The following is a 21,825-nucleotide window of genomic DNA, read 5'->3' on the forward strand; positions in this document are numbered from 1 at the left end:
TGTTGAGTCTATTATATATTTGAGTTCATTCGGTGTCCGGCTCAACCTTGTGGTGCTCAGTGGGCATTGAAACGTCAAAGATTGTAAATTTGAAAAAATATACAAGGAAAATATGATCTTATGCTCATTTTAAGGTCTTTATTTGTATAAAATATTGTAAAGTGTCAGTGATCAGCTTCAAAATAAAGGGGCTTTTTTTTTGCTGTTCCTGTCATACAAGAAAACACACCTACAGTTTTTATGTGTGACGTCAAATGTGCCGTTCTTCACATTTTTTTGCCACAAAAAAACTTGTCTGGACGAAGACCTACTTCTGACTGTAAGGGAACGTCGTGGAGTCGTAGATTTATTGTAAATCCGATAAAACACGGTAAGTCTTAGTATTTTGGTTTTGTTTTTTTACTTTAGCACACCGTTATTTAACTCGCTACCAACCACTGACGATAAAGTCAGAAATTACACCGCTTTGAAGTGAACCATTTGCGTTTCATACGCGATTTACTCTCCGCAATTTGCGTGTATTCCGATTAACAGCCCGTTCTTTCTAGCAGATGTGTGCTTTTTGCAAAATACGGAAGTTAAATCCCCGATGAGAAACGTCCACGCTTGCTGTAACAATGCGAACTAAACTGCCGTAAAGTCGTTACGACAGAGCTAAATCTTGTCGCCAGACAGCAACGTTACAGTAAAATAAATGTGATTTTCCAACAGCTTTTGCAAGAAAGGCATCGACAACGTGGATAAGATTGCCTAAGTGGAAAAAATCGAACCTGTACGAGATACATTCATTTTGTGACATGGAAAGACTAAATATTAGGAGTAGCTAACAGTTTCACCCATTGTAGTATATCACAATTTTTTAATTGTACACTGTCATCTAAATGTGAATTTACTTGTACAGTGCCTACACACGTGCATAAAAGTAGTGATATGTCCCAAAAAATGGAAAAGAATATGAGAATAATCGGGTACTGAGCCGCGAGCATGCACTGGTCAATTGTACTTATTTAATGATTCAGTGAGTTCAATTCAGTAAAATGTATTGCACATTAATAAATAAAATAATTGTACCCCAATAAACATTTTAAAAATGTTCTTGACGAGTAAATGCAGTTATATTTGTACTTATTAGGAAAAGAAAACGGAAGGGTGCCCCACAAATTTACTTCACTGGAGGACACGAACCACTCTTTAAAAATCCCTCTTCCTATCCAATAATGACAGGTTGACAGGGCATCGGGGTGTCAGGCAGCATGGCTAAGGTGGCCTTCAGAGCTGACGAAGCCCTGATGATGATGCAGGAACTCGACGACCGCCTCAAAGAGCAGATTGACAAACTGGAGCACATCCGCCTGGCTGCCGTTGAGCTCAAGGACAACTTGTCTGCAGTGAGCAAGCCGAACCAACAGCACTCGTACTTTGGGTGATTGTATGAAATATGCGATATGATTTTGTGTGCAGGGCGACAGTAATCTTTCTCAGTCTCTGAGTGATCATGTGGAGTGGTTGAATCACTTGACCGAGCGCGTGGAGAGTCTGGACATGAACACGTCTGTTTTTGTTCAGGTGAGATCATGACAAACGTTGATACAACAGAAAGTCCACTCACATGCTCATATTTCATATTCCTGAAACTATTCTTGTTTAATGCTCTATATCTGTTTTGGCTGACTGGCTGCTAAACCTATTGACCAGGGCTAGATTTTAACACCCGCCAAATGCAGGTGCCTTCGCTTTGTGCTTGCTCAGCTGTCTATACGTGAAACCTTTTACGAATGTCACTGCTCACAGGGGGCAGCGTAACTCCTATTATACAACAACAAAACTATGGCTCATGAAAATGCTGAGTGGCTACATCCAACACCAACACCAAAAAAGAAAGGCATGAACCTTGCCGCTCCAATACTTTTGGATGGTACTGGAACTGAGTAACCGACTATCTTCTGTCTAACTGACCGAGTGATGTGGAACAAAACCTCTGGATGACATTTAATGTGTGCTTGGTGGAGGTGATAATTCAGGCATAACTAATGACGGTTTGTTTTTCAGATGAACCCAAAGCCTCGGGTGTGGTCAGGGAGGCAGACCTCCAAACACGGCTACCGCCGGGTTCTCCTGGCCGATGACGCGCAGTCCGAGATATGTTGGTCGCCCATACGCACGCGAAGAAACAGTGATGCCGCCTCCGAGATGTCTTGTAACTGGTGACCTATGACAGGGAAGGATATGACCTGAGAGACTTGTACTTTTGCCCAAGCATCACTTTCTGATACTGCAGTACTGGTTTAAGCATGGATCTGCCACATCCAATATGGTAGATACTCTGACGTGTTTTACGGCTACTCTGCCTCTGCCTGACGTAACTCTTGTCCAACTCTCGTGGTGTCAATAAAGCTTTGTGAAGCATGCGTGGTGCTTGATAGTTTCAGAAGGACAACACGACGCGTGCGTGTGGTAGCCACAAATAGCAGCGAAAAAGTCGACTTCTCCCCACGTTATTTTTATATTTTGAGCCTTTATACTCCACATAGCGAAAACAATGGCGGAAAGCGACTGGGACACCGTGACTGTGTTGAGGAAGAAGGGGCCGAGCGGTCCTCAGGCCAAGTCCAAGCAGGTATCACGACATTTCTATTCCTTTTTGGGTGGGTTAATTAGAGCACAGTCACATCTAAATCTTAAAATACAAAGTGAAAAAAGAAAGTCCATAAAATAGACATACGTCATCAATCGCGATCTCGTCAGTCGCCCAGCTAGCAGTTATTCGCGGGATGTGACAATCACAACAAATAAAACAACAGTCTTGTGAATATGTTTGGATGATATCAACGCTTGTAAATGTGAGGCGTGCACTTGGTGAATGTACTAGTTCGACCTCGAGAGTAAGCCAGTGCAACTAGTTACGCCGCTTTTGAAGCATGGCGACATTAGCTAACAAAACAAGACCAGCAACCAACACTGTCTCTGATCACACCAAGCCATTCTATATTGCGTTTTATTTTCTTCCCATTTTACACTGAAGCACAAAAAAAACCCTGATGTACAAACGGCGAAAACAAGCTTCGTGTTTTTGTATGGAGAAGATGTTTTCTAAAAGACACAGTTCTTTTAACTGTAGTATCTTTGTCATGAATTTCAACCATCTTTTCAAAATACTTTCATCCCAGTTCTAGAACAGCCTATGTCTGTCGCTAATTGTTTTTATTTCAGTTTTTAATCATTTCATTAGGTTGGGGGAAAATCATTTCAGTTAAAAACAAAAACAAAACATTTTTACTTGTTTGTTTTTATCTGTCCTACTTGAGTAATGATTAGCTATTAAGATGTGTATTGAGTCCAAAGGCCATATTATGACTCATTGGACATGTCGTTGTCATAAAAAAAAAAAAAAAGGATGCGATAAAAATGGATATCTTCGAAGCATTCATTTTTGAAATTTTTCTGCTGAAGGCGATCACTTCTGCTCAGAGACGCGGCGAGGACTTGGAGACCACCAAGAAATGTAACTAACCTCGCCGATGAAAATGCAGCGTGTCATAAAGGCGTTGCCCCGGTAACCGTGGTTTGCTGCGCTCTGATTTCCAGGGGCCGCGGGGCAGAACAAACAACACCTGGTCAGCAAGAACACGGCCAAACTGGATCGCGAGACGGAAGAGCTGCACCACGACAGGGTCTCCTTGGAGGTGGGCAAGGTCATCCAGAAGGGTCGCCAGGACAAAGGATTCACCCAGAAGGACCTCGCCACTGTGAGTGCGCCACGCAAAATGCATGACGACACTTGCTTCAGTTGGTCACGATAACCCATTTTTGTGTCTGTCTGTGCGCAGAAAATCAATGAGAAGCCGCAAGTAATCGCCGACTACGAGAGCGGGAAAGCCATCCCCAGCAACCAGGTCATGGGGAAGATCGAGAGAGCCATCGGTAACGACCGCCCGGGCTTGGCAAGGGACACAATTTCAAAAGGGTTCATCACTAGTTTGACCGTGCTTGATCATACTTTATTTTTTTGGGGGCGGGGTGCTTTTGAAACATGTATTTTGTTGAGAATTTTTATTTCTTGCGATGTGTGACGTGAGGTGTCTGTTTGTGATATTTATGCAACAGGCTTAAAGCTGCGTGGGAAGGATATTGGTCTACCTCTGGAGCCAAAATCCAAGGCGAAATGAAGGCAAAGCCTCGAAATCAGCCCATCCTCAGGACCCCCACCCCCTTCACCCACTTCCCCCATCTCCCCGGGCTGATCGGTCCAGCGTTCCCGCTGAGGAACTGACTGGGCACTTCACATCGCGGGCTGCGCACGGATGTGACCAAACAACACAAGACAAGGTGTCCCTAAAAGCGCGAAAGCTTCTGCTTTTCGGTTCTTTTGCTTCCACTTACCCTGGCGTGCAGATGACGGCGATGATGATGAAACGCGCTGAGGTCAAGCAGTCGCCAGCATGCTTACGGCCAAACGTGTTTGACCATGGCATCTTTTTAAACTCACTTAGCGACAGTTGACGTGGATGTCACTAACAATCAAAAGCCTTTCTGATGCTCAGCTAAGTTTTCATTGCAAATAAATGTTGAAAATTCACACTTTGGGGTGTCCTCTTTTTTTGCACAATGAATACAACGATAAATATGCCTCTATGATATTATTAGAATTTTACTTTCAAAGCTACCTTGTCCAATGAAGCGTATGTACTGTAACCCAATTTCTTCCCACAAATGATCATGTTTTGAAAAATTAATGTTTGGTTTTCTTACTCTTTTTTTTTTTTCAATCAAGACAAATTAAGTGAAAAGTTCCATGTTTTTGTATTTTTTTGCAACATTCGGAGTTGATGAATGTATAAGATTTTTTTAAATGACGATGATTTCATTTACAGCATATTTTGCAGTTGTATGCATTCTGTGGAATTAATATACTTGCCAGATACCAACTTTAAAAAGTTATTTTGCACCTTTGAAAAACTAATTTTAAGAAATATCAAAATGTAGGCATGTGCATTTGTTTCTTTACATACAGTTGGGGGGCATTAGAAAAAACACATTTCAGATACACACCTTCCATACTTGAAGAAAAATGAGTTGTTTAGTTTTTTTTAAGGAAGACAAATATCTCCCAAAATTAGTTTGATTTTCAAAACAATTTGTAATTTAGGATTTCTGCCACTAGGTGGCACTACATCACTAAACATCACACCTAACTTCAAGTGAATGAGTACCAGTCGCGCATCAGTCAATTTGCGAAACGTGCAGGTCGTATTCTGTCCACAAGTTTGTGGACAGCGACAGAACGGAAGATTGTTTCGAGCAAAGAAATAGCAAAGCAGTTGTTTTTCCGCAGGTTGTTTGGAGAGGGACGCTACGCTCCGAGTGGTCATGTATCTCCATGGCAACTTACACAGTTGGTTGTAAAGCGAATACGTTGGAGAGACAGGGTGGCTCCGACACTGGACTCTTTTGTTTGCTTTGGCCCCAGGACCCAAACAACCGAAATGCACACCTGTAATTCTTTATTTGCCTCACACTGTAAAAAACAACAATTGTACTGTGCATCAATATTGTCACTTCATAGCCTGAATATATATTTATTCGAAATATAAATCGAGTTGTACTCTTACTTATTAGTGATAATAATAATACATATTATTGACTAGGAGTTCCCAACCAGTCGATGGTTGACAGATTAGTCGTTGGATTGCTTACAAGTCGACCGCGAGGTGAGAAGCGAGTGCGTCTTTGTGCGTGTAATTCATATATTTTTTTTTGTTAGTGTATACTGCACCCTGAGCATCCCTTCAGTTTAACTCGAACAAAAAATAAGGGTGCAAAAAATCAAATCAAATAAGTAGGTCACCTTTAACGTCCAGCGGCTCATGACCTGTATCACAGGAAGTGATTATTAGCGGTCAGCTGTCTGCGATTGCAGCTAGCGATCAGAGCCGTTCTGATGAAATTTTTTTTTTGTTTATTCTCATTCAAAGTTTGATTTGCAATTCACCGATGGCAGAAGCGCCAGGAGAGGCATTTTAAAACGGTCCACGCGAAGCAGGATCGTGATGTTTCTGGACTTTACAAGCTACGAAAGGTGCATCGCAGCCTCCGTGTGTCAAATCTCCGAGAAAGGTAGGCAGTGCATTCCTTTTCACAAACTCGCAAGCGTTTGTATCAAATTTATTTTAATGTTCCTTCACGTTCGGGTACTTTTTTTGCCTGTTGCTCATCATGGCGTGCGTGTGTGCGTCCTTGCACATGCGGTGGTAACTGGTTGCTTGAAAAGTAGAATTTAGGTAAAAAAAGGTTAGGCAGCCTAAAATGATGAAAATAATTATACTTGTTACTTATTCAAGAGTATGTAAGGAATACAACTGAGTTTCTTTAAACCTCTTTTTTACTTCATTTATCTAAAGAGTTTCTTTAAACCTCTTTTTTACTTCATTTATCTAAAAAATACATTTTGGGGTATTTCTTGTGCCTACACCACCAGGGCATGTCGAACGAAACTGTAGAACAGTCTGGATGTAAAAATGCCAAAATATGGTTCAAACTGTCGTGTAAACATATGGTCAGGTTATAGTATTTGGAGAGTGGGCCTTGAATTTTATGTCACTTTTACTTGTGTTGAACGTAATTATTGCTTCCTTATCATTGCTGGTATGTAGTCCATTCACCATTGATGGTGTACTTGTGACTCTTCCTACCGCTGGTATGTGCAGTTTTGTGCTTTTGATTTGTTCAGGTTGTCGCTTACCATTGCTGCTGTGGTTACCTTCCATGACCTTTGCTATATGAACTTTTCATGCAGCGTTTCTGTGAAATGAATGAAAAAAATATTTGTATACGTATGTGTATATATAAGTAAACAGTATATTTTGGGGAAAAAGTTGTAAACAATATGGGGCACTTTTTTTTTTGCTGCCAACCACTTTCATTCAGCAACGATGAAAATGTTTGAACTGAGAAAATAAATCCAGTTTATTGGTAGACACACACGCACATAGTCAAAAGATGTTTCAAAACACGAACTGTACATTCAGCCCTGTTAACCTCTCGCTCACCAATCACTTTATTAGGAATCAAGTTTGCCTGAAAAAAAAAAAACCTGGCTGCCATGAATAAAAACTTCCAGTGATGACAACAGACGACATAAATATGACTTTGAACTGCTGCTCATTCTCATGGATTTTTTTTTAAGACCTGCTTGGGTTCTTTCACAATCTACTGTACAAAACTAAATGGGTGTTATTGTGAAAATCCAGTTCCACAAAAAGAAAAAAAAAGTATACGAGGAACAGAAGGCACAGCGTCAACACAATTAAGGAAGAACGAGTAATCAGCCAAGTCAATGTCGTCGGGACAGTACAGCAGATCGTTTAAACAAAACATGATAAGGATGCTTTGTTTTTCATTCTAACATAAGGTTCCATTTTCTCGATGATACAGCAGTCCTCGAAAACAACGTGCCAACTCATACTTGAAATACAGCACGGAATACACAGCGTCAACCATGACGAATCGTAACCAAAGTGACTTACGATTGTTTCATTCCAAGAAGTTTTAGAGCCACTCTAAAAAGAAAAAAAAACAATCACTGCATAATTTTACAAGCAAAAAGTAGGATATATTTGAGATGACATGATGATTTTCTAGAATTTTGCACGAATAAAATTCGGCACTCAGGAGGGAAAAAAGATAAAGCTATAAATTGTATTGAAGCGAATGGAGAAGCTCCATTTCGTCAGGCCGTAGCCCCGTCTAAAGAAAAGCAGGGCTTTGTCACCATCTTGTGGTATATGTAAGGCAGTTATAAATATTGTTGGGGGGGGGGGGTCATTTACTCTCATATTTTTGCTACTGGAACGAGGGCTCCCGCCCTATCCATTGTGAATTACAAATGTTCTCTCATAAGATTCCAACTTCAGAATGGAAGTGTCATTTTCTTTTCTTTTTAGTTTGGCCGTAATACTCCTCAGTAGTTCCCGCCATTTCGGTTTGGAAAAAGAGCGGCAGGATAAAAGTTCCCAAATGGACGGTCAGTAACACTAACGAGGGAGTTGCGTTCACAGTGTCTCCTTTTGAGGAAGTAGAAAAGCACCACACAATCTGGATATTTGCCACACTTCAAGACAAATGTCATTGGGACGCACTGCAGATTTTTTTCCAAAAGTTAACACAAGCAGGGACCGAGGACAGAACCTTGGGAGACTCCACTTTGGGACAGTGCATGACATCATCAGTCGGGTTCCACACAGCACCTGCGCGACATCACTTGAGCGAGTAGAGCAGCTCGGCGGTGTGACAAAGCGCCAGCGGATGCGCCGAGGAGAAGTACTGGCAGCACAGCCAGTCCTCCAATTCGGCGTTGCGCTCGGGCTCCAGCGACCGCTCGGCAAACTTCATCATGAGCAGCGCCCGCTTCACGTCCAGCCAGTTGAGGAGGCCCTCGTGCCGGGCGCCGTCCGGCTCGCGCCTCTCCCACTGCTGATCCATCAGGTCCTTCCGGGGCCCCCACAGAAGGCTTTGCAGGACCCGCTTGGCGTCCTGGATGTGGATGCGCTTGATGGGGTCCGGTTGGAGAAGGAGGCGAGCCAGCCTCTGGAGGCCGGCCGAGTACAGCGACACGGCAGGGATGGCCGGCAAGTCCTCGCAGCGGTAGTCCTGCTCCTTCAAGGCCGGACTCACCTCCAAAAGGGAAAACAAACACATTTACAATCTGAGATTTAAATCAGAATTGTGCACCTTATTTTTCCGGACTACAAGCCGCAACTTTTTTTCCACAAACTTTGACCCCTGCGGCTTTCAGTGTGACAGTTGAAATCATAGCTCGAACAAAGTTGTACATTTTGGAGAAGTCATACTTTGAGGATAATGTCCATTTTCGAAGCAAAAATGTCGTTATGTTCCCGAAGAGCTCACCTCAAAGGGGTTAGGCTGGTGGAGGAGCTCGTAGATCAGGATGCCCGTCTGGAACTCATCAAATTTGCGGTACTGGGCGGCGGACACGATCTCCGGCGCCAGTCGGGCGTGGTCCCGCTTGACGCGGGGATCGGCGCTCGTGGACGCGGCGTCCTCGGCCGAGCGCCGCTTGGCCTTGGCGAAGTTGCTGATAAGCAGGCGAGGGAGGTGACGCTGGCTAAAAGCGCCGCTCGTCTCGCTCTGCTGAGGGGCCTGCGATGCGGACGGCGTCGGGGAGTGAGGCACCAGGAGGAGGTTCTCCAGGCACAGGTGGCGGTGCGTGACGCCGTGTTCCTTCAAGTGCTCCAGGCCGTGGCACAGCTGCAGCAGCAGGAAGCAGACGCGCCGCTCGTAAACCTCCGGCTGGCTTTTGTGGAAGGCCTCAAACTCGTGAGCGAAGTCGGCCGCCGTCTGCCGGGGGATCTCGGGCGCGATGACCACCACCTGTTCGCGCTCCGCCTGCTGGCCGCGGGGCTCGGGCGAGGACGCGAGCGACACCGCCGCCGATGCCGACACCCGGTCGGAGGGCAGCATGCTGGGAGGGACGCACGCCAGGAAGTGGCCGCAGTCCTGCTGGAGGTTGAAGTGCGGGGGCATACTCTGCTGCACCGACAGGCCGTACAGGTGGCCCTGCTTGGCCTCCGCCGACGGACTCTTGCAGATCTGCCGAGGCAGGAAGAGTCCAATGAGTTCCCGTTCAAGTGAAATCAATGCTGTTGATGCATCGATGAACATGATCCGATCAAGTGATTTTTTTTTTCCCCCCGTTTACCAATCTGCTAGGAAAACGGTCCATAGTGCCAATTAGAAAAGTTAAGCCTGTTCAATGTTTCCAATCTCAAATCATCCTCCAATCCTTTTAGCCATCGCGGCAGGACTGAAGTCTGGAACCTGAAAAAACTACGAAGCCCAAATGTGCATTTCGAAAAGTTAGCTCAAGGACCGAATAGCAGATGTCTCTAAAAGATTATCCTGAATGACCCCCCCCCAATCGAAACTTTGATATTTTCATGAGTGGTCCAACACAGAGTTTGGTCGAGCCACGGCCTCAAGATCGGCACCATTCTGAGAACATCTTCTTAGCAAGCAGTAGTAAGACATGAGGGGTTGGACTATGCTTTGAGGTCTTTCGGGATTTATCTGATTGGAAATTCCACCGGAAGATGAATGAGCAAAGCCGACAGGCATCCGGGCCGCAGCTTCAAATACTGTACAAAGAGCCGCTAAGGACCGAGTACACGCCCCTCTTCCACTTGTGTTTACTTTGGAGCCGTGTTGTGCGCCCCAGTGGCACCGACCCATCTGAAGTCCCGGAACAAACAAACCCCGTGCCCGATTATAATCTGCAGACCATTCTTAACCTGAAAATCAACCCCGGCGAAGCTCGGGTTCGCCTACATTGCCCTCACCCCAACGACAAAAAAAATATATATATAGTGTATCTGTGCGTTACCTTCACGGCGTAGGAGTTGCCGGGGTCGGAAGCGCAGGCGGCGGAATAGTAGACGGCGTCGCCCGCGTTGCAACTGGGCTTGTTGGACGTGAGCCTGAACAATGACCAGTTGCTCTCCTCGAACCTCAGCCGGTTTCTCTGTGAGCTCATGAAGCGCTCCTCGCATTTGAGAGCCAAGCGCCGCAGGGACTCGGCGTACAAGCCGCCCAGCTTGGAGTAAACGCCCTCGCGGCTGTCCATGTTGCTCAGGAGGGTCTGCAGCTGCAAACTGGAGCCCAGGTTGGATGTCGGACCCGCTTCGGAGCCCGAAAAGGGGACGCTGAGCTGAGGGGAGGAGGAGCAGGTGATGCTACTGCGGCAGTGGACGCCTAAACGACCGTGACCCTTAAAAGGCTCGTCCAAAGTCCGGGATCTGGAGGGTCGGCCGAGTGGCACGTGACAGCGCTCCAGCGACTCATTGGAGGAGAAAATGGATCTCTGGTCGACTGGACTGGACGGTAAACTGGCCCGGCAGCTCGAGTCGTTGGGTCTGCACACGTTGTTTTCCGAGCCGCTGAACGGCAGGCGCGGATAGGCCCGGGCGAAGGCTTTGGAAGCGGCGCTGTCGGGGGCGGACGCGGTGCGGCTGACCGTCTTCTTCTCCGGCAGCGGAGGCGGCTGGTTGGCCGTGATGCTAAAAGTGGGCGGGCGCGGAGAAGCGGGCGACGACGCCGCCGGACTCCTCAGGAACGGGGAGGAGCAGGACAACCGCGATCCGTCTCGATGGCCTGAGGAGAGACGGGAGATTGCGCTTTCGGTCGAGCGTCCGTCGGATGCGGACGTCCGCTTAAGACAGATTTTGCTTTTTCTTCCGACAAATCTCAGTTCCGATTTCCTTACCTCTAGCCTGTAACAAAACCGGAAACTTCCACAGTGCGGGACTCATACTGAAATTCCAAACGCCGTCTTCTGTCCGCGCTTGAGACATTGGCGAATCGACACTACGCGCTGACTTTTAGTGCCGGAGGAGTCAAGATACTGAGATAATTGTGCGCTGCGGCTCCAGTAACTGCGAGGAGGATGTAGCCGATCCCCCCCCCCCCCCCCCCCTCCGTTATCAGACTCCATAATTATCTCTTCAAACAACGCTGAAAGCCAGGAAGTCACAGCAATTGCGAGAGACTTTTTTCCATAAGCGACGTGCTGCTTCTTCCCGGTCGCAGGTCTTTGGCGAGCTCATAAAAATGGTTTCTGCGCGGCGGGTCTCGGTCACAACATCGAGTGAAAGAGGAAGAGATAAGATGACAGACAGCCGCAATAAAACCTTGGGAGTTCTTCGATTTGTCTGCGTTGCAGGTTTACTCTGGACAAAGTGCATCATCAGTGTAGTCAAACGCCAGCAACACTTCTCCATTCGCGTTATCAAGACCGAGCTAACTACTTTTCGTGTACCGCGTCCGCCCGTCGAGGTAAACACAAAGTTGGAAGCGAAACACTGGTCAAAAATATCAAAATTAAAGGGGAACCCCAAAATCAACTGCAAAGTATTTATTCTACAAAATATGTAAAATTAAAAAAGAAGAAATGCGCATCTACTTGCCTACGGGCGCGGCAATATTTTTGTAATTACAGGTTCGAGAGTTGCTCGCATCTGACATCTCTCAGCCAGTCGCCGGCCTTAGCGGCTTGTGGCTAACAGACGAGCTGCCTCGGGCGTTCGGCCAGGGCGGCCACTTGGCCGAGCCGCAAGTGTCCTACTTTTCAAAGGCAGTCTCGAGAAAAAGTGACTTTTCAGGGGCGGCTCACCGAGCAGTACCTGCTTCTTCGACTAGTAATCGGTCCCTGATGAGGGGGAGGCGGCATTCGATCAAAGCCACTCACCCGCGGCGTCGGCAGTCAGACTGTCGGTGGAGGCGGACGGGAAGCCGGCGCTGCCGAGGTCTCGAGGGGACGTGGCGGGACTCTCCAGTGAGCCGAGCAGGGCCAAGCGGTTCAGCTCCATGTTGCTGCCGCTCAAGTGGCCGGACACTCTGTGGTGGAGACAAATAAAGAGAGCGGTCAAACATTTCATCGTTGCGGATCATCGCTGTATTGGGGAAAACACGTATGGCCATTTTTGTCTCTTTTTTTCTTTTTTAAACCAATTTTTATATTAACCGTTCCAGGGGCAGCGATTGCTACAGTGGACAGCTTATCATGTGATCGGGATGCGCACCCTCATCGTCCGACTTCTCACCACCGCTTCTGAAAACGCCGCATGCGCCGACTTTCCAATCAAGGCAACCAATTAAAGTGAATGACACCCACCCACCCCCACTTGTCTAATCAGTGGCGCTAATGGCTGAAGCCCACAGCCTTCTATCCCACTCGCTGCTCGCTTGCCTCCGTTACAAAACCGACTTGTGCCTCCATTCATCTCATGGCCTTCATGCCTTCAATCCTGCCATAAATCGGCGGACGACGAGCACAGACGTGCCCGTGCACGTCTATGGACAAATGTGTCTCCCAAACACGACATTTTCTTTGCGGAAAGAATGTCAAACGCCGCCCGGTTAGCCGTGGGAGGGCGAACACGGCCCGACGATATATCCCGCAGGCGCCATTGAGTTTTTTTTATGACACCTACTCGATGTCATGGAAAATAACGCAACAATTAAAGGTTCCAAGTAAGCATACGGAAGTTTGAGAAAGGTTGAGTTTGAAAAATGATGACAGATAAACCATTAAAAAAAAAAAGAAGACAATTTCCAAAGCCCACAAACGAAAAGGCACGTCGTCACGACACCAAATCGCACAATTAGGCAGGATGTTTGACCCGCTTATTTTTGGGATGCCCGCTTTGAGCCCAAACGCCACTTGATGGCCATCCTAATTGCACATTTCCTCTTCACACATCCCAACACTTCCTTCGCTATAAACAGACGCCACGCAAGCTTGTCATTTGCAATTCCGTGACCGCACTCACCCGCTTTTTACAGCGTACGCCAGCGTCCAGCGGAAAATGACACATTGCTTACCTACTGCGGAACAGCGGCAAGATATGAACGCAAGATGATTACGACATGAAACTGCGCTACCACACTAAAGCGTGACAAAAGAAAGAGGTGTGTGTGTATGTCTGTGTGTGTGTGTGTGTGTGTGTGTGTGTGTGTGTGTGTGTGTGTGTGCGCGCGTGTGTGTGACGCTGTTAGGGCCTGATCTTGAATATGACACATTTTATGGGATTGGGAGCAAGGTGGAGCTTGGAAAGATTTGGGGCTGACTCACACACGGTGACGCAACAGCTCTGGAGAAGCTTTGATAAAAGATCATCAGTCCGAGTTGCAAAAAAAAAAAAAAAAAGCTTGATGACAAAACGATACAATGTCAGGAGCCTTCGACTGTTGAGGTTCGACTCTTCTTGCTTTTAGAGTCGGTTTTGAAAAAGCCAAACAAGAAGTCAAGGGAGCTTAAATTTAAGATTGTGGTGTGGTGAAAATCTGCATGTTCAAACTGAAATTTAGCTGACTTTTTTTCTGTCCTCTGTCCATAGAATTCTTAATTGTATGAGTCTTTTGTGAAGCCCAATCAACCGATTTGTTAAAGCGCACCCCCCCCCCCCCTCCCGCCTTTCCATCTCTCATGCTGGATTTCAGTGAAGCGTGCACATGTGGCTCACGCTCGAACCGGTGAAGCCTTCAGCTGCAATTCAAACAAAGGTTCCTACCTCATGGTGAAGAGTCCAGGCTGGCAGGCTCCGCCCACTCAAAATAAACAACACGCTTCAGGATCAGCTGGGTGGCTTTCTAAAGACCCCGCCTAAGATGTAATCGAAACCCGGCACCGCCCGGGTTTGAGCTGGATTTGAAGCTCCCAAATTAAGCACTCCTTGTAATGGTGAGCGCTCACATGGCGAGTGACGAACGCCTGATCTATTAATTCTACTTCTATTGATGGGACACTGTCACTGGCGGAGCGGGACAGTTTGGGCGTTGCCCCGGGCAACAATCTGTTCAGCAGAAGCCCCTCCTTTTGGCTATCTCCAGCTGACTTGCATGAGAAGCCTTTTACAATTTTAGACACTGTCAGACACAGCGCATGTACACCCCCCCCCCCCTTCTGCAGACAACTTTTAGTGTGAAGCAACGGCAAAAGCCAAGCTAGAAATGACAACCCAAAAAAAGTGCATTTTTTACAGCGTGATCTTATCAAAGCTCTGCGTGCGGAACCATCTGTGGCTCTTAAATGATTCAACACGTCCTCATGCGTCACAGGGGCACATGCAAACGCATCAATTCGTTGGGTAACGACCCCAAAAAATCGTCACAGAAAAACTGAAAAGGCACAGCCAACAGAGGCCAGCGTCCTGGTTTTGAACACCCTTTGTAATTTTACGTGTGGTTTTACAGTTCAAAGAAATGCTTGTCACAGAAGCGGTGCCTTAAATATTCAGGGATGGAAACGATATTGCTGTTTTTCTTTTGTTTTTTTTTGCCATCAGGAAAAGTACAGTGAAATCATGCATGGGTGAATTTGCGTACTCTTTTTGTGGGGAGGCTCTCCTCCGTGATTTGCCGAAAACTCACCTTTTCAGTGCTTTTGTGCTGAGGCCATAGCAATGTCTAAGAGAAAGCGTTACGGTTTGGAACTGCTACTGTATTGCACTTTTCTATCGAGCTGCAGTCCAAACAAAGGTCTGCATTTAAGAGCGTGTTCATTACAATCTTAAAAAACTCACATCACAAGCATGAATGGAACAAGCGGTGCATTGGGGAGGGTCGCTCTAACTGCCTGAATGAAGACGAAATAACACTGCACAGTGAGTGTGGCACCAACACTTATGCACATCCTATCAGTGAGCAAAGTGTATTTACGCTGCCAGGAACAAGTGCCTGCCACGAGTGCTAAATGATATCGGATGCGCAAAGAAAGCCGAGCGGTGCCATTTCATGCGAATACACATTCACAGGTAGAAACAGTGAAGGACAATGTCAATTTGCGTTATTAACTCATTCACTCCCAAAGACGTATTTAGATGTCTTTTCAGACGCCACACATTTAATCCCAGCTCCTCATTTTATATTGACTGTACTTGTCTGAAATGGCAATTTTCAGACCCTTTTCAAGTACAGTCAATATAAAATGAGGAGCTGGGATTAAATGTGTGGTGTCAGAAAAGACATCTAAATACCTTTTCTTGGAGTGAATGAGTTAATAGGATGGTTTGTGTTGGGCTGCATTTGTCTCACTGCAAGTTAACTCTAGGATGCCATTCATTGAAGGGGTGTCCAATTTCGAACCGAGATTGATTCTTTGACAATAACTATACTTTAACACCGGATTTTGTCTAATCTCGGACGCTAAGCAAGATCAAGATCTGGATGAGAGACCTTGGATCTTGGAATAAAAGGTCCAGGATTACCTACTTTCTGTGGGTAAATGCTGGAAGATTGATTCCCTGACTTAAGTCGACTCTCGGAACTGCGGCGAGTTTACCAGTCAAGTCAACACGGTCCAAAACTCCAATAAGAACCGAGAACCCTAATGTATATATTTTGTTCACATCATAGAAATTACGGGTACAATGGTTTGTCAATGGGGTACCTGAAACACTGGAAACATTTTACCCTCAGTGAACGGACTCCTTCTGGACCACTTCTGCAGTCAAACAGCTTGCGTTGACCAATAGAATGTTGAAAGGTTCATTCTTACCTGTGCTGTTTCTTGGGTGGCGGCGGTGGAGGTGCTTGATTGGCCTCATGGCTGGCCGATGCCTGCCTCCCCGCTGCCAGAAGCTCCGTTGAGCTCTCGTGCTGCTTGGCCGGCATGCTCCCGCTCCGCTTGGCCTCCTCCACTGTGACGGCACTCTCGCCGTCCCCCTGACAGGCACCATTGTTGGGCAAGGGCGGGGGGACCGTGCCTGGCTCTGTCATCGGAGGGGGGCTGCTCGAGGCCTTGTTGCAGACTCTGGACTCCTTCCAAACAGCAGCGCCATTGACCGGGCCTGTCACACGAGATGTTGTCTGGGGATTAGTAGTCGGCGTCTTCTTTTCAGCCTCTTTCCGCTCTCCCTCCTCCTCCTCCACTTCCTCGTCAATACGACAGTTCCAGGTGGAGCTTTGGTGGAGGTGCTTGGGCCAGCGGTCGGATGCTGCCGGGCTGTGGTTTTCCGGCTGGCTCTTGAAGTGCCCCTCTTTGGCGGAGACCAGGAAAAGCATGGAGATCTCGGGGAGGGGAACGGGAGACGATAAGGACGGAGAGAGGCTCGATGTGCTCAGTCTGGAAAGGTCTGGAAGGGGAACGGGCGAAGAGATGGATGGTGAGAGGCTGGAGGTGCCCAGTTTGGGGGAACGGGTGGTCCTTTTTGGTGGAATGGGAGGGCTAGATTGTGGCCTGGGGTGGAGCAAGGGAATGAGGCTGGGCTCTGTAACCAAGGAGGGGGCACTGCGGCTGGGGCTGGGCCAGCGGAAGGCGGTCCTGCTGGGGTCCTTGTGTGCCATGGGGCTAAAGTGGCACCGTGTGCTGATGGCTGAATCGGGGCTGCTCAGGTAAAACGTCCTGTTGTTCTCCTCCGCGTGAGCAGCCATCACAGTGATGGTTGTCCGCTGGCCTTCTTCTGAGAGTTCAGAGTCGTTGGTCTGGTCTGGCGAAGCCAAACGGGCTTGCGGCCTGCGCTTTTTCTTGGTGCTCTCTGCGTAGATGGGCTCCGAGTCTGGACCACTGGGGGAACTAAGCACCGAGTTGCCCGTCACCTGTGGGCTTTGAGGGCTTCCAACAGAACCCTCAGTTGCAGGCAGTGAATCTGTGCTGCTACCGAAGGAGGAAGAGGAGGAGTCTAATGGGCTGTTTTGTTTGGACAGGACAGGAGGAGAGCGGATGGATGGCTGACTGGGATTTAGAGTATCCAGAGATGAGGCCAAGGTTAAGGGACTGGCAGAAGTGCTGGATGTCTTAGCGGTTACCACAGAAGTATTCCTATAGCTGATGCCATTGCTGTATGATTTGGCAGGACTGGTCGGGCCAATATCCGCAGGAAAAGGTTTCTCCACGGAATTCTGACGCAAAAAATTTGCTCTCTTCACTGCACTACTGGACTTACAAGGACTAATGGTGGGAGAGGCGCTACTATTCTGCTGCCAACAGGTATCTTCATTGACATTGTGAGGACATTTACCTTCATCTTGTGTGACCAACATGTTGCTAATGATCATGGAGTCTTTGGACAATGAAGAAAAGCAAAAGTCTGTCTTTGTGTCCGGACTTTTAAGAGTTGAATCTCGAAGGCTTTTATTACAGTTACTACTATCAATATAAAGGGAGGATAGATCCAGAATCTTTTTCAGGCCCAAACGCTCCACTGGGCTCTTTGTGTTCTTCTGTCAAACACACACGAGAAAAAAAAAGGTCAATGACACAAATCTAAAGTATGACAGACAAGCAGTTCAAGAAAGTCACCTGCTCTATGTTCATGTTGACATCAGCCATCGAGTCGCCGGCGTCCAAGCTCATCATGGTGGGCTTGACGGCGATGGTGGGTTTGCTGTAGGGTGAAGGTGCCGTCACTGCCTCGTCGTCGTCATCGCCTCCGCCCTTCAGACACGCGGCGGCGGCAGAGGCGGGCGCGGCGCCTGCCGGGCGGCCTGCGGTCTTGTGCGCGCTGAGCTGATGGAAGCAGTTCTTGCAGGAGCCGGGTTTCCACACGTGTTCTGCAAAGTCGCTGCACACTGACATCTTCGGCTTCGCTCGATCAGCGGAAGGTCAGAAGTGGCGGTGGGGCCTTGCGGCACGGGCGGGACGCGCTCTCATGGCTGCCAAGGTTGTGGTGGATCAGGAGGACGGGGGGGGGGGGGGGGGAGGCATCAGTTTGAAATCAGCTGGTAGATTTTGCTCAACATATGTCCTACGTCTTCGGAGCAACACAGCTATTATTGGCGCGAAGCAACAAAGTGCTAATTTTGCTTTATGATGGTCATATGTAGGTCTGATGTCACATCAAAGTCAGTTATTCGGTCTTGCAAATGTATTCATTCTTTATTTTCATGTACATGAAGCAGTTTATTCTTATGCAATATATGAGTAGCTGTGTACGTTTTTACCAGAAAACGGACACAAATTTGTTTGCAATTGTAGCAAATTAAATACATAGAAATTTGAAATATTGCAGTACAGTATAACATTTAGTGATTTTATTTTATTTTTTTATAAACCAACAAATGAAATGCCAATAATATACGACAGCAATATATTTGGGTTAAATAATGATGTATTTAATCATTGTATCATATCAAACTGAGAAGGAATCAACAAATGTGTATTACATATAAAAAGATGGAAACGGTTTTCAGAGAAATAAGTCAAAAATATAAATGTACACTAGATCAGAAATCGTACCATGCATAGTTGCCCATGTTTGGTCACCATGGTTACCAGGATTTTGCTTAAACAACTCAAGTTTTGTGGCGAGCTGGGACGACAGGATAAAAAAAAACCCCATTCAATTTGGTGCGGATCCAGGAGAACTCAATGGGAACTCAATTCGTCATTCTCATGACAAAAAAAAAAAAATCTGCAAATGCAGGAGGAGAGTATTTATGAGGAGTGTACAATTTGGTGCCCGGTGTCACTATAGCTGGAATCTGCTATTGGAGATGAAAACGATCCATCATCTCGGCTTCCCTTGGCTACGGTCGAACTTCCAATGTAAAAACAGCAACAAGGGAGCCTGATCGCAGGCATCCATTAGGATATAAATGTCATCTGCGGATGTAACATAAGAAGTGCTGGCATTTCTTGTTCCCGTGGCCTTCGAAATTAGAGGCCACAGGCTGTCTGTTGCAGCGAAAAAAAAAAAAATTGGAGGAAGCAAAAGAAGAGAGGCTTGTTGTGAATCCCGGTGACATAAAAGCCCTGCCGGTTCATTGGCAGCCCCCGACATGCTGCAGGAAGACGGATGAGCCTCAAACATCCCGGAGGTCGGAATGTAAGGAATGTCAAAAAGGCGCAAGTCTCACCAGGGTGAATCTCACACCCTGGAAAAAAAAAACCTCCTCTCCTCCTCCTCTTCTAAGAGCACATGTGCGAGCGTCCTTGCACAAACAAAGGCTCCCCCCCCCCCTTTCCTCCTGTTGAACAGGAGCGACAGCGACAGGATCAACACTACTTCACAAGGATCATTTGTTGCTCGGCATCTCTCTTTATTTTTCCTCACCCTGTTTTAATGACCTCTCAACAAGGTGCTGCAATGACACACAAGCCTTATTAGAGCAGCTCTCAAAAACGCTCGCAAACCTGTTCCAGAATGCAAGAAGGATATCCCGAAGCCTCCAGAGAGAGAAGCACAATTGCGTGGACTTGGGGAAAGAGGCGATTTCCCGCTGGTTTTGTACCAAATAATTGATTCATGTTTACATTTGACTTTTTTTCTCCCCCGCCTGACTCACTTGAAGTTCGCTCGATGTTTGTTTAGTTTTGTGTTTATGACGACAGCGAGAGCCTCGCCTATCAACCTAGCGCAATCCAGTCCAAACCGAACGCTGACTGTTTAGAAGGAGCTCACATTTGGGTTTGGCATTCCTTTGGTTGTGGGTTTTGAAGTGGTTTCACTGTCTTCTGCTTTTCCGCTGTTAAAGTTGAGTTTGATTTAGCGATCGTTGACATGACAACAACGTCAAACATGACAAGAACATCTTTCATCTTTCTGTTTTGAATCATCAGGGAACACGTTTTTGCATAGTCTGCCCTTTTGCCTCCAAACAAAAACTCTTGCTATGTCCCTATTTGGGTCGTTACGACGTCCGTCGACATATTCAGGGAAGTTTGTTTGACGACAGCTAGACCCCACTGTCGACATTCCCCACGCCTCCTCAAGCTCAAGGTCCAATATTTCTCATTTCCTCTTATGAAAAAAAAAAAAAAAAGCTGTCCCAAGTTCAGTCACACGACAATGTCCAAAGTAACAAACATGATTGTGTTAAGACGTCACCAGGAGGTTATCGTGCTTGCCAGAATGTTGACAGATGGCGTTGGAAGATACTTGACAATGTGACATCGCTAACTAGTGGCCTGGCATGTTAATTACAGCGTTTTCAGTCATTTTTGCAAGTCTGTGCGAAAAGGTTTCGCTGTGAATATGTCATCTGCACGTACATTTGAAAAAATGTCAGAGTAAACAGAAAATCGCTCAATAGCATGACTGTGGATTCTCAGCTTCACACATTAAACAATTTGTTTCAACTGAAAACAAATCAAATCTGTGTTGCTTTGAGTGCTTATCAAAATGGAAATATTCGAAAACGCTTCTAATAGGAACCTTTTTTTAAAAAATCATTTAAATGACCACATTACAATGTGTTATTAATGGCTAATATGTCCAGCATAGCTGTCTTATACTCGGAAAAAGCTTATTCAGATATTTTTGTTGGATGAGCCCACCCGTGCTTTAAAGTGCAACACAATTCCGTTTGAATGGAGCGCGTCCATACGTCGAATGAGCCTTTTGTCTTTTTTCAAAAAGTGAGCAAAATACCTACGTGACGTCATCCTCAAACGATCAAAAACAAATGTTGACGACGCGAGTACAACTTCAACCATTACAAAAACAGAACAAACAACGCCACACGCGTGTGGCTTTGATCGTGTTTTCATATCGATTGAGACACTTGAGTGACTCTAAACGAGGTATATACATTACGTGTTTGTTGACGAATTCTTAGATATATTAGCAAGAAATGACCGGAAGCTTACCTGCTCGGACTTTCTGTTTTTGCCTGGCAACAAGAAATCAACCCAAGAAAAAAAACCTCAAAACTAGACCAGGGAATAAAAGTCGTGTGTTCGAAACTCTCCCGAGTCCCGGTCCTGTGAGCACTACGATATCCGTCTTCTGCCTTGTTGACTAATCCCCGTAGGCGACAGGTTCTTAAAGCGGTGGGCTGCTTTGCTCGTTGGTGTGGTTGCAGACGTGCACGTTGCTGCTGTTTGGTTGAATGACTGTGAATGAATGTGAGTGTGCGCTGTGCAGAGGTGCAGCACGAATCCTCTGCAGCAGCTTGGAGGGGAGGGCGAGAAGAGGGGGGGGGGGGGGGGGTGGGAGGAGCCCCACAGCAGCCATCCTGTCTGACCACTAGTGGCTTTTTTATTACCTCCGCCAAGGAGGAGGGTTTTTTTTCTTTTTAACTACACTTTCATCCGTGTTTATTTGGTGACACACAAACGCCAAAAACTTGCGTGCGCACCCGTTGTGTCCTTGCTAAGGCTGCTGTCTTAATAGCTCCCATGTGGATGCTTTCAATGAATAATATACCACACATGACAAGCAGTTAAAACAAAAAGTGTTTTGATGTGGCGTTTAGCTGGATGTATATGGAAGGGTTTTTGAAGCCACTTCCGCCCCCCTTTAGACCTCCCTTGGGCTGTTATGCTTTGAATGTCCTGGGTCCGGTTGGACTCTTGCATAGTCAACAAATTGATAT

At 46.6% G+C, this 21,825-nt stretch overlaps 3 protein-coding genes across 4 annotated transcripts in view; 2 read left to right on the forward strand and 1 right to left on the reverse strand.

Annotated features, from left to right (window-relative positions):
- Positions 1-219: 219 nt before the first annotated feature.
- Positions 220-4,576, forward strand: edf1 (endothelial differentiation-related factor 1). The gene is made up of 8 exons (XM_086134397.1): positions 220-370; positions 1,225-1,388; positions 1,462-1,566; positions 2,050-2,617; positions 3,451-3,502; positions 3,586-3,746; positions 3,828-3,921; positions 4,105-4,576. Exons 4-8 carry the CDS (start codon positions 2,540-2,542, stop codon positions 4,164-4,166), a joined length of 447 nt encoding a protein of 148 aa, XP_085990523.1. The 5' UTR covers positions 220-370; positions 1,225-1,388; positions 1,462-1,566; positions 2,050-2,539; the 3' UTR covers positions 4,167-4,576.
- Positions 4,577-5,889: 1,313 nt separating this feature from the next.
- Positions 5,890-21,825, forward strand: part of tmem38b (transmembrane protein 38B) — a 39,772-nt gene continuing 23,836 nt past the window's right edge. Inside the window, exon 1 of one of the 2 annotated variants that reach the window (XM_086135653.1) lies at positions 5,890-6,114. In XM_086135653.1, the coding sequence (XP_085991779.1) occupies positions 6,048-6,114 (67 nt within the window). In that variant the 5' untranslated portion in view covers positions 5,890-6,047. The remainder of the gene's footprint in view (positions 6,115-21,825) is intronic. The other variant, XM_086135655.1, reaches the window with a different exon arrangement.
- prag1 (PEAK1 related, kinase-activating pseudokinase 1) lies at positions 6,939-21,352 on the reverse strand. The gene is made up of 7 exons (XM_086134706.1): positions 21,098-21,352; positions 17,810-18,162; positions 16,067-17,730; positions 12,257-12,405; positions 10,397-11,163; positions 8,905-9,606; positions 6,939-8,670 (listed from the first exon to the last, which is right to left on the reverse strand). The coding sequence occupies exons 2-7, from the start codon at positions 18,083-18,085 to the stop codon at positions 8,254-8,256; spliced, it is 3,975 nt and encodes a 1,324-aa protein (XP_085990832.1). The 5' UTR covers positions 18,086-18,162; positions 21,098-21,352; the 3' UTR covers positions 6,939-8,253.

Source organism: Hippocampus guttulatus, chromosome 17 (genome assembly GCF_054856545.1).
Source record: "Hippocampus guttulatus isolate MCC_2025c chromosome 17, RoL_Hgut_1.0, whole genome shotgun sequence".
NCBI lineage: Eukaryota > Metazoa > Chordata > Actinopteri > Syngnathiformes > Syngnathidae > Hippocampus > Hippocampus guttulatus.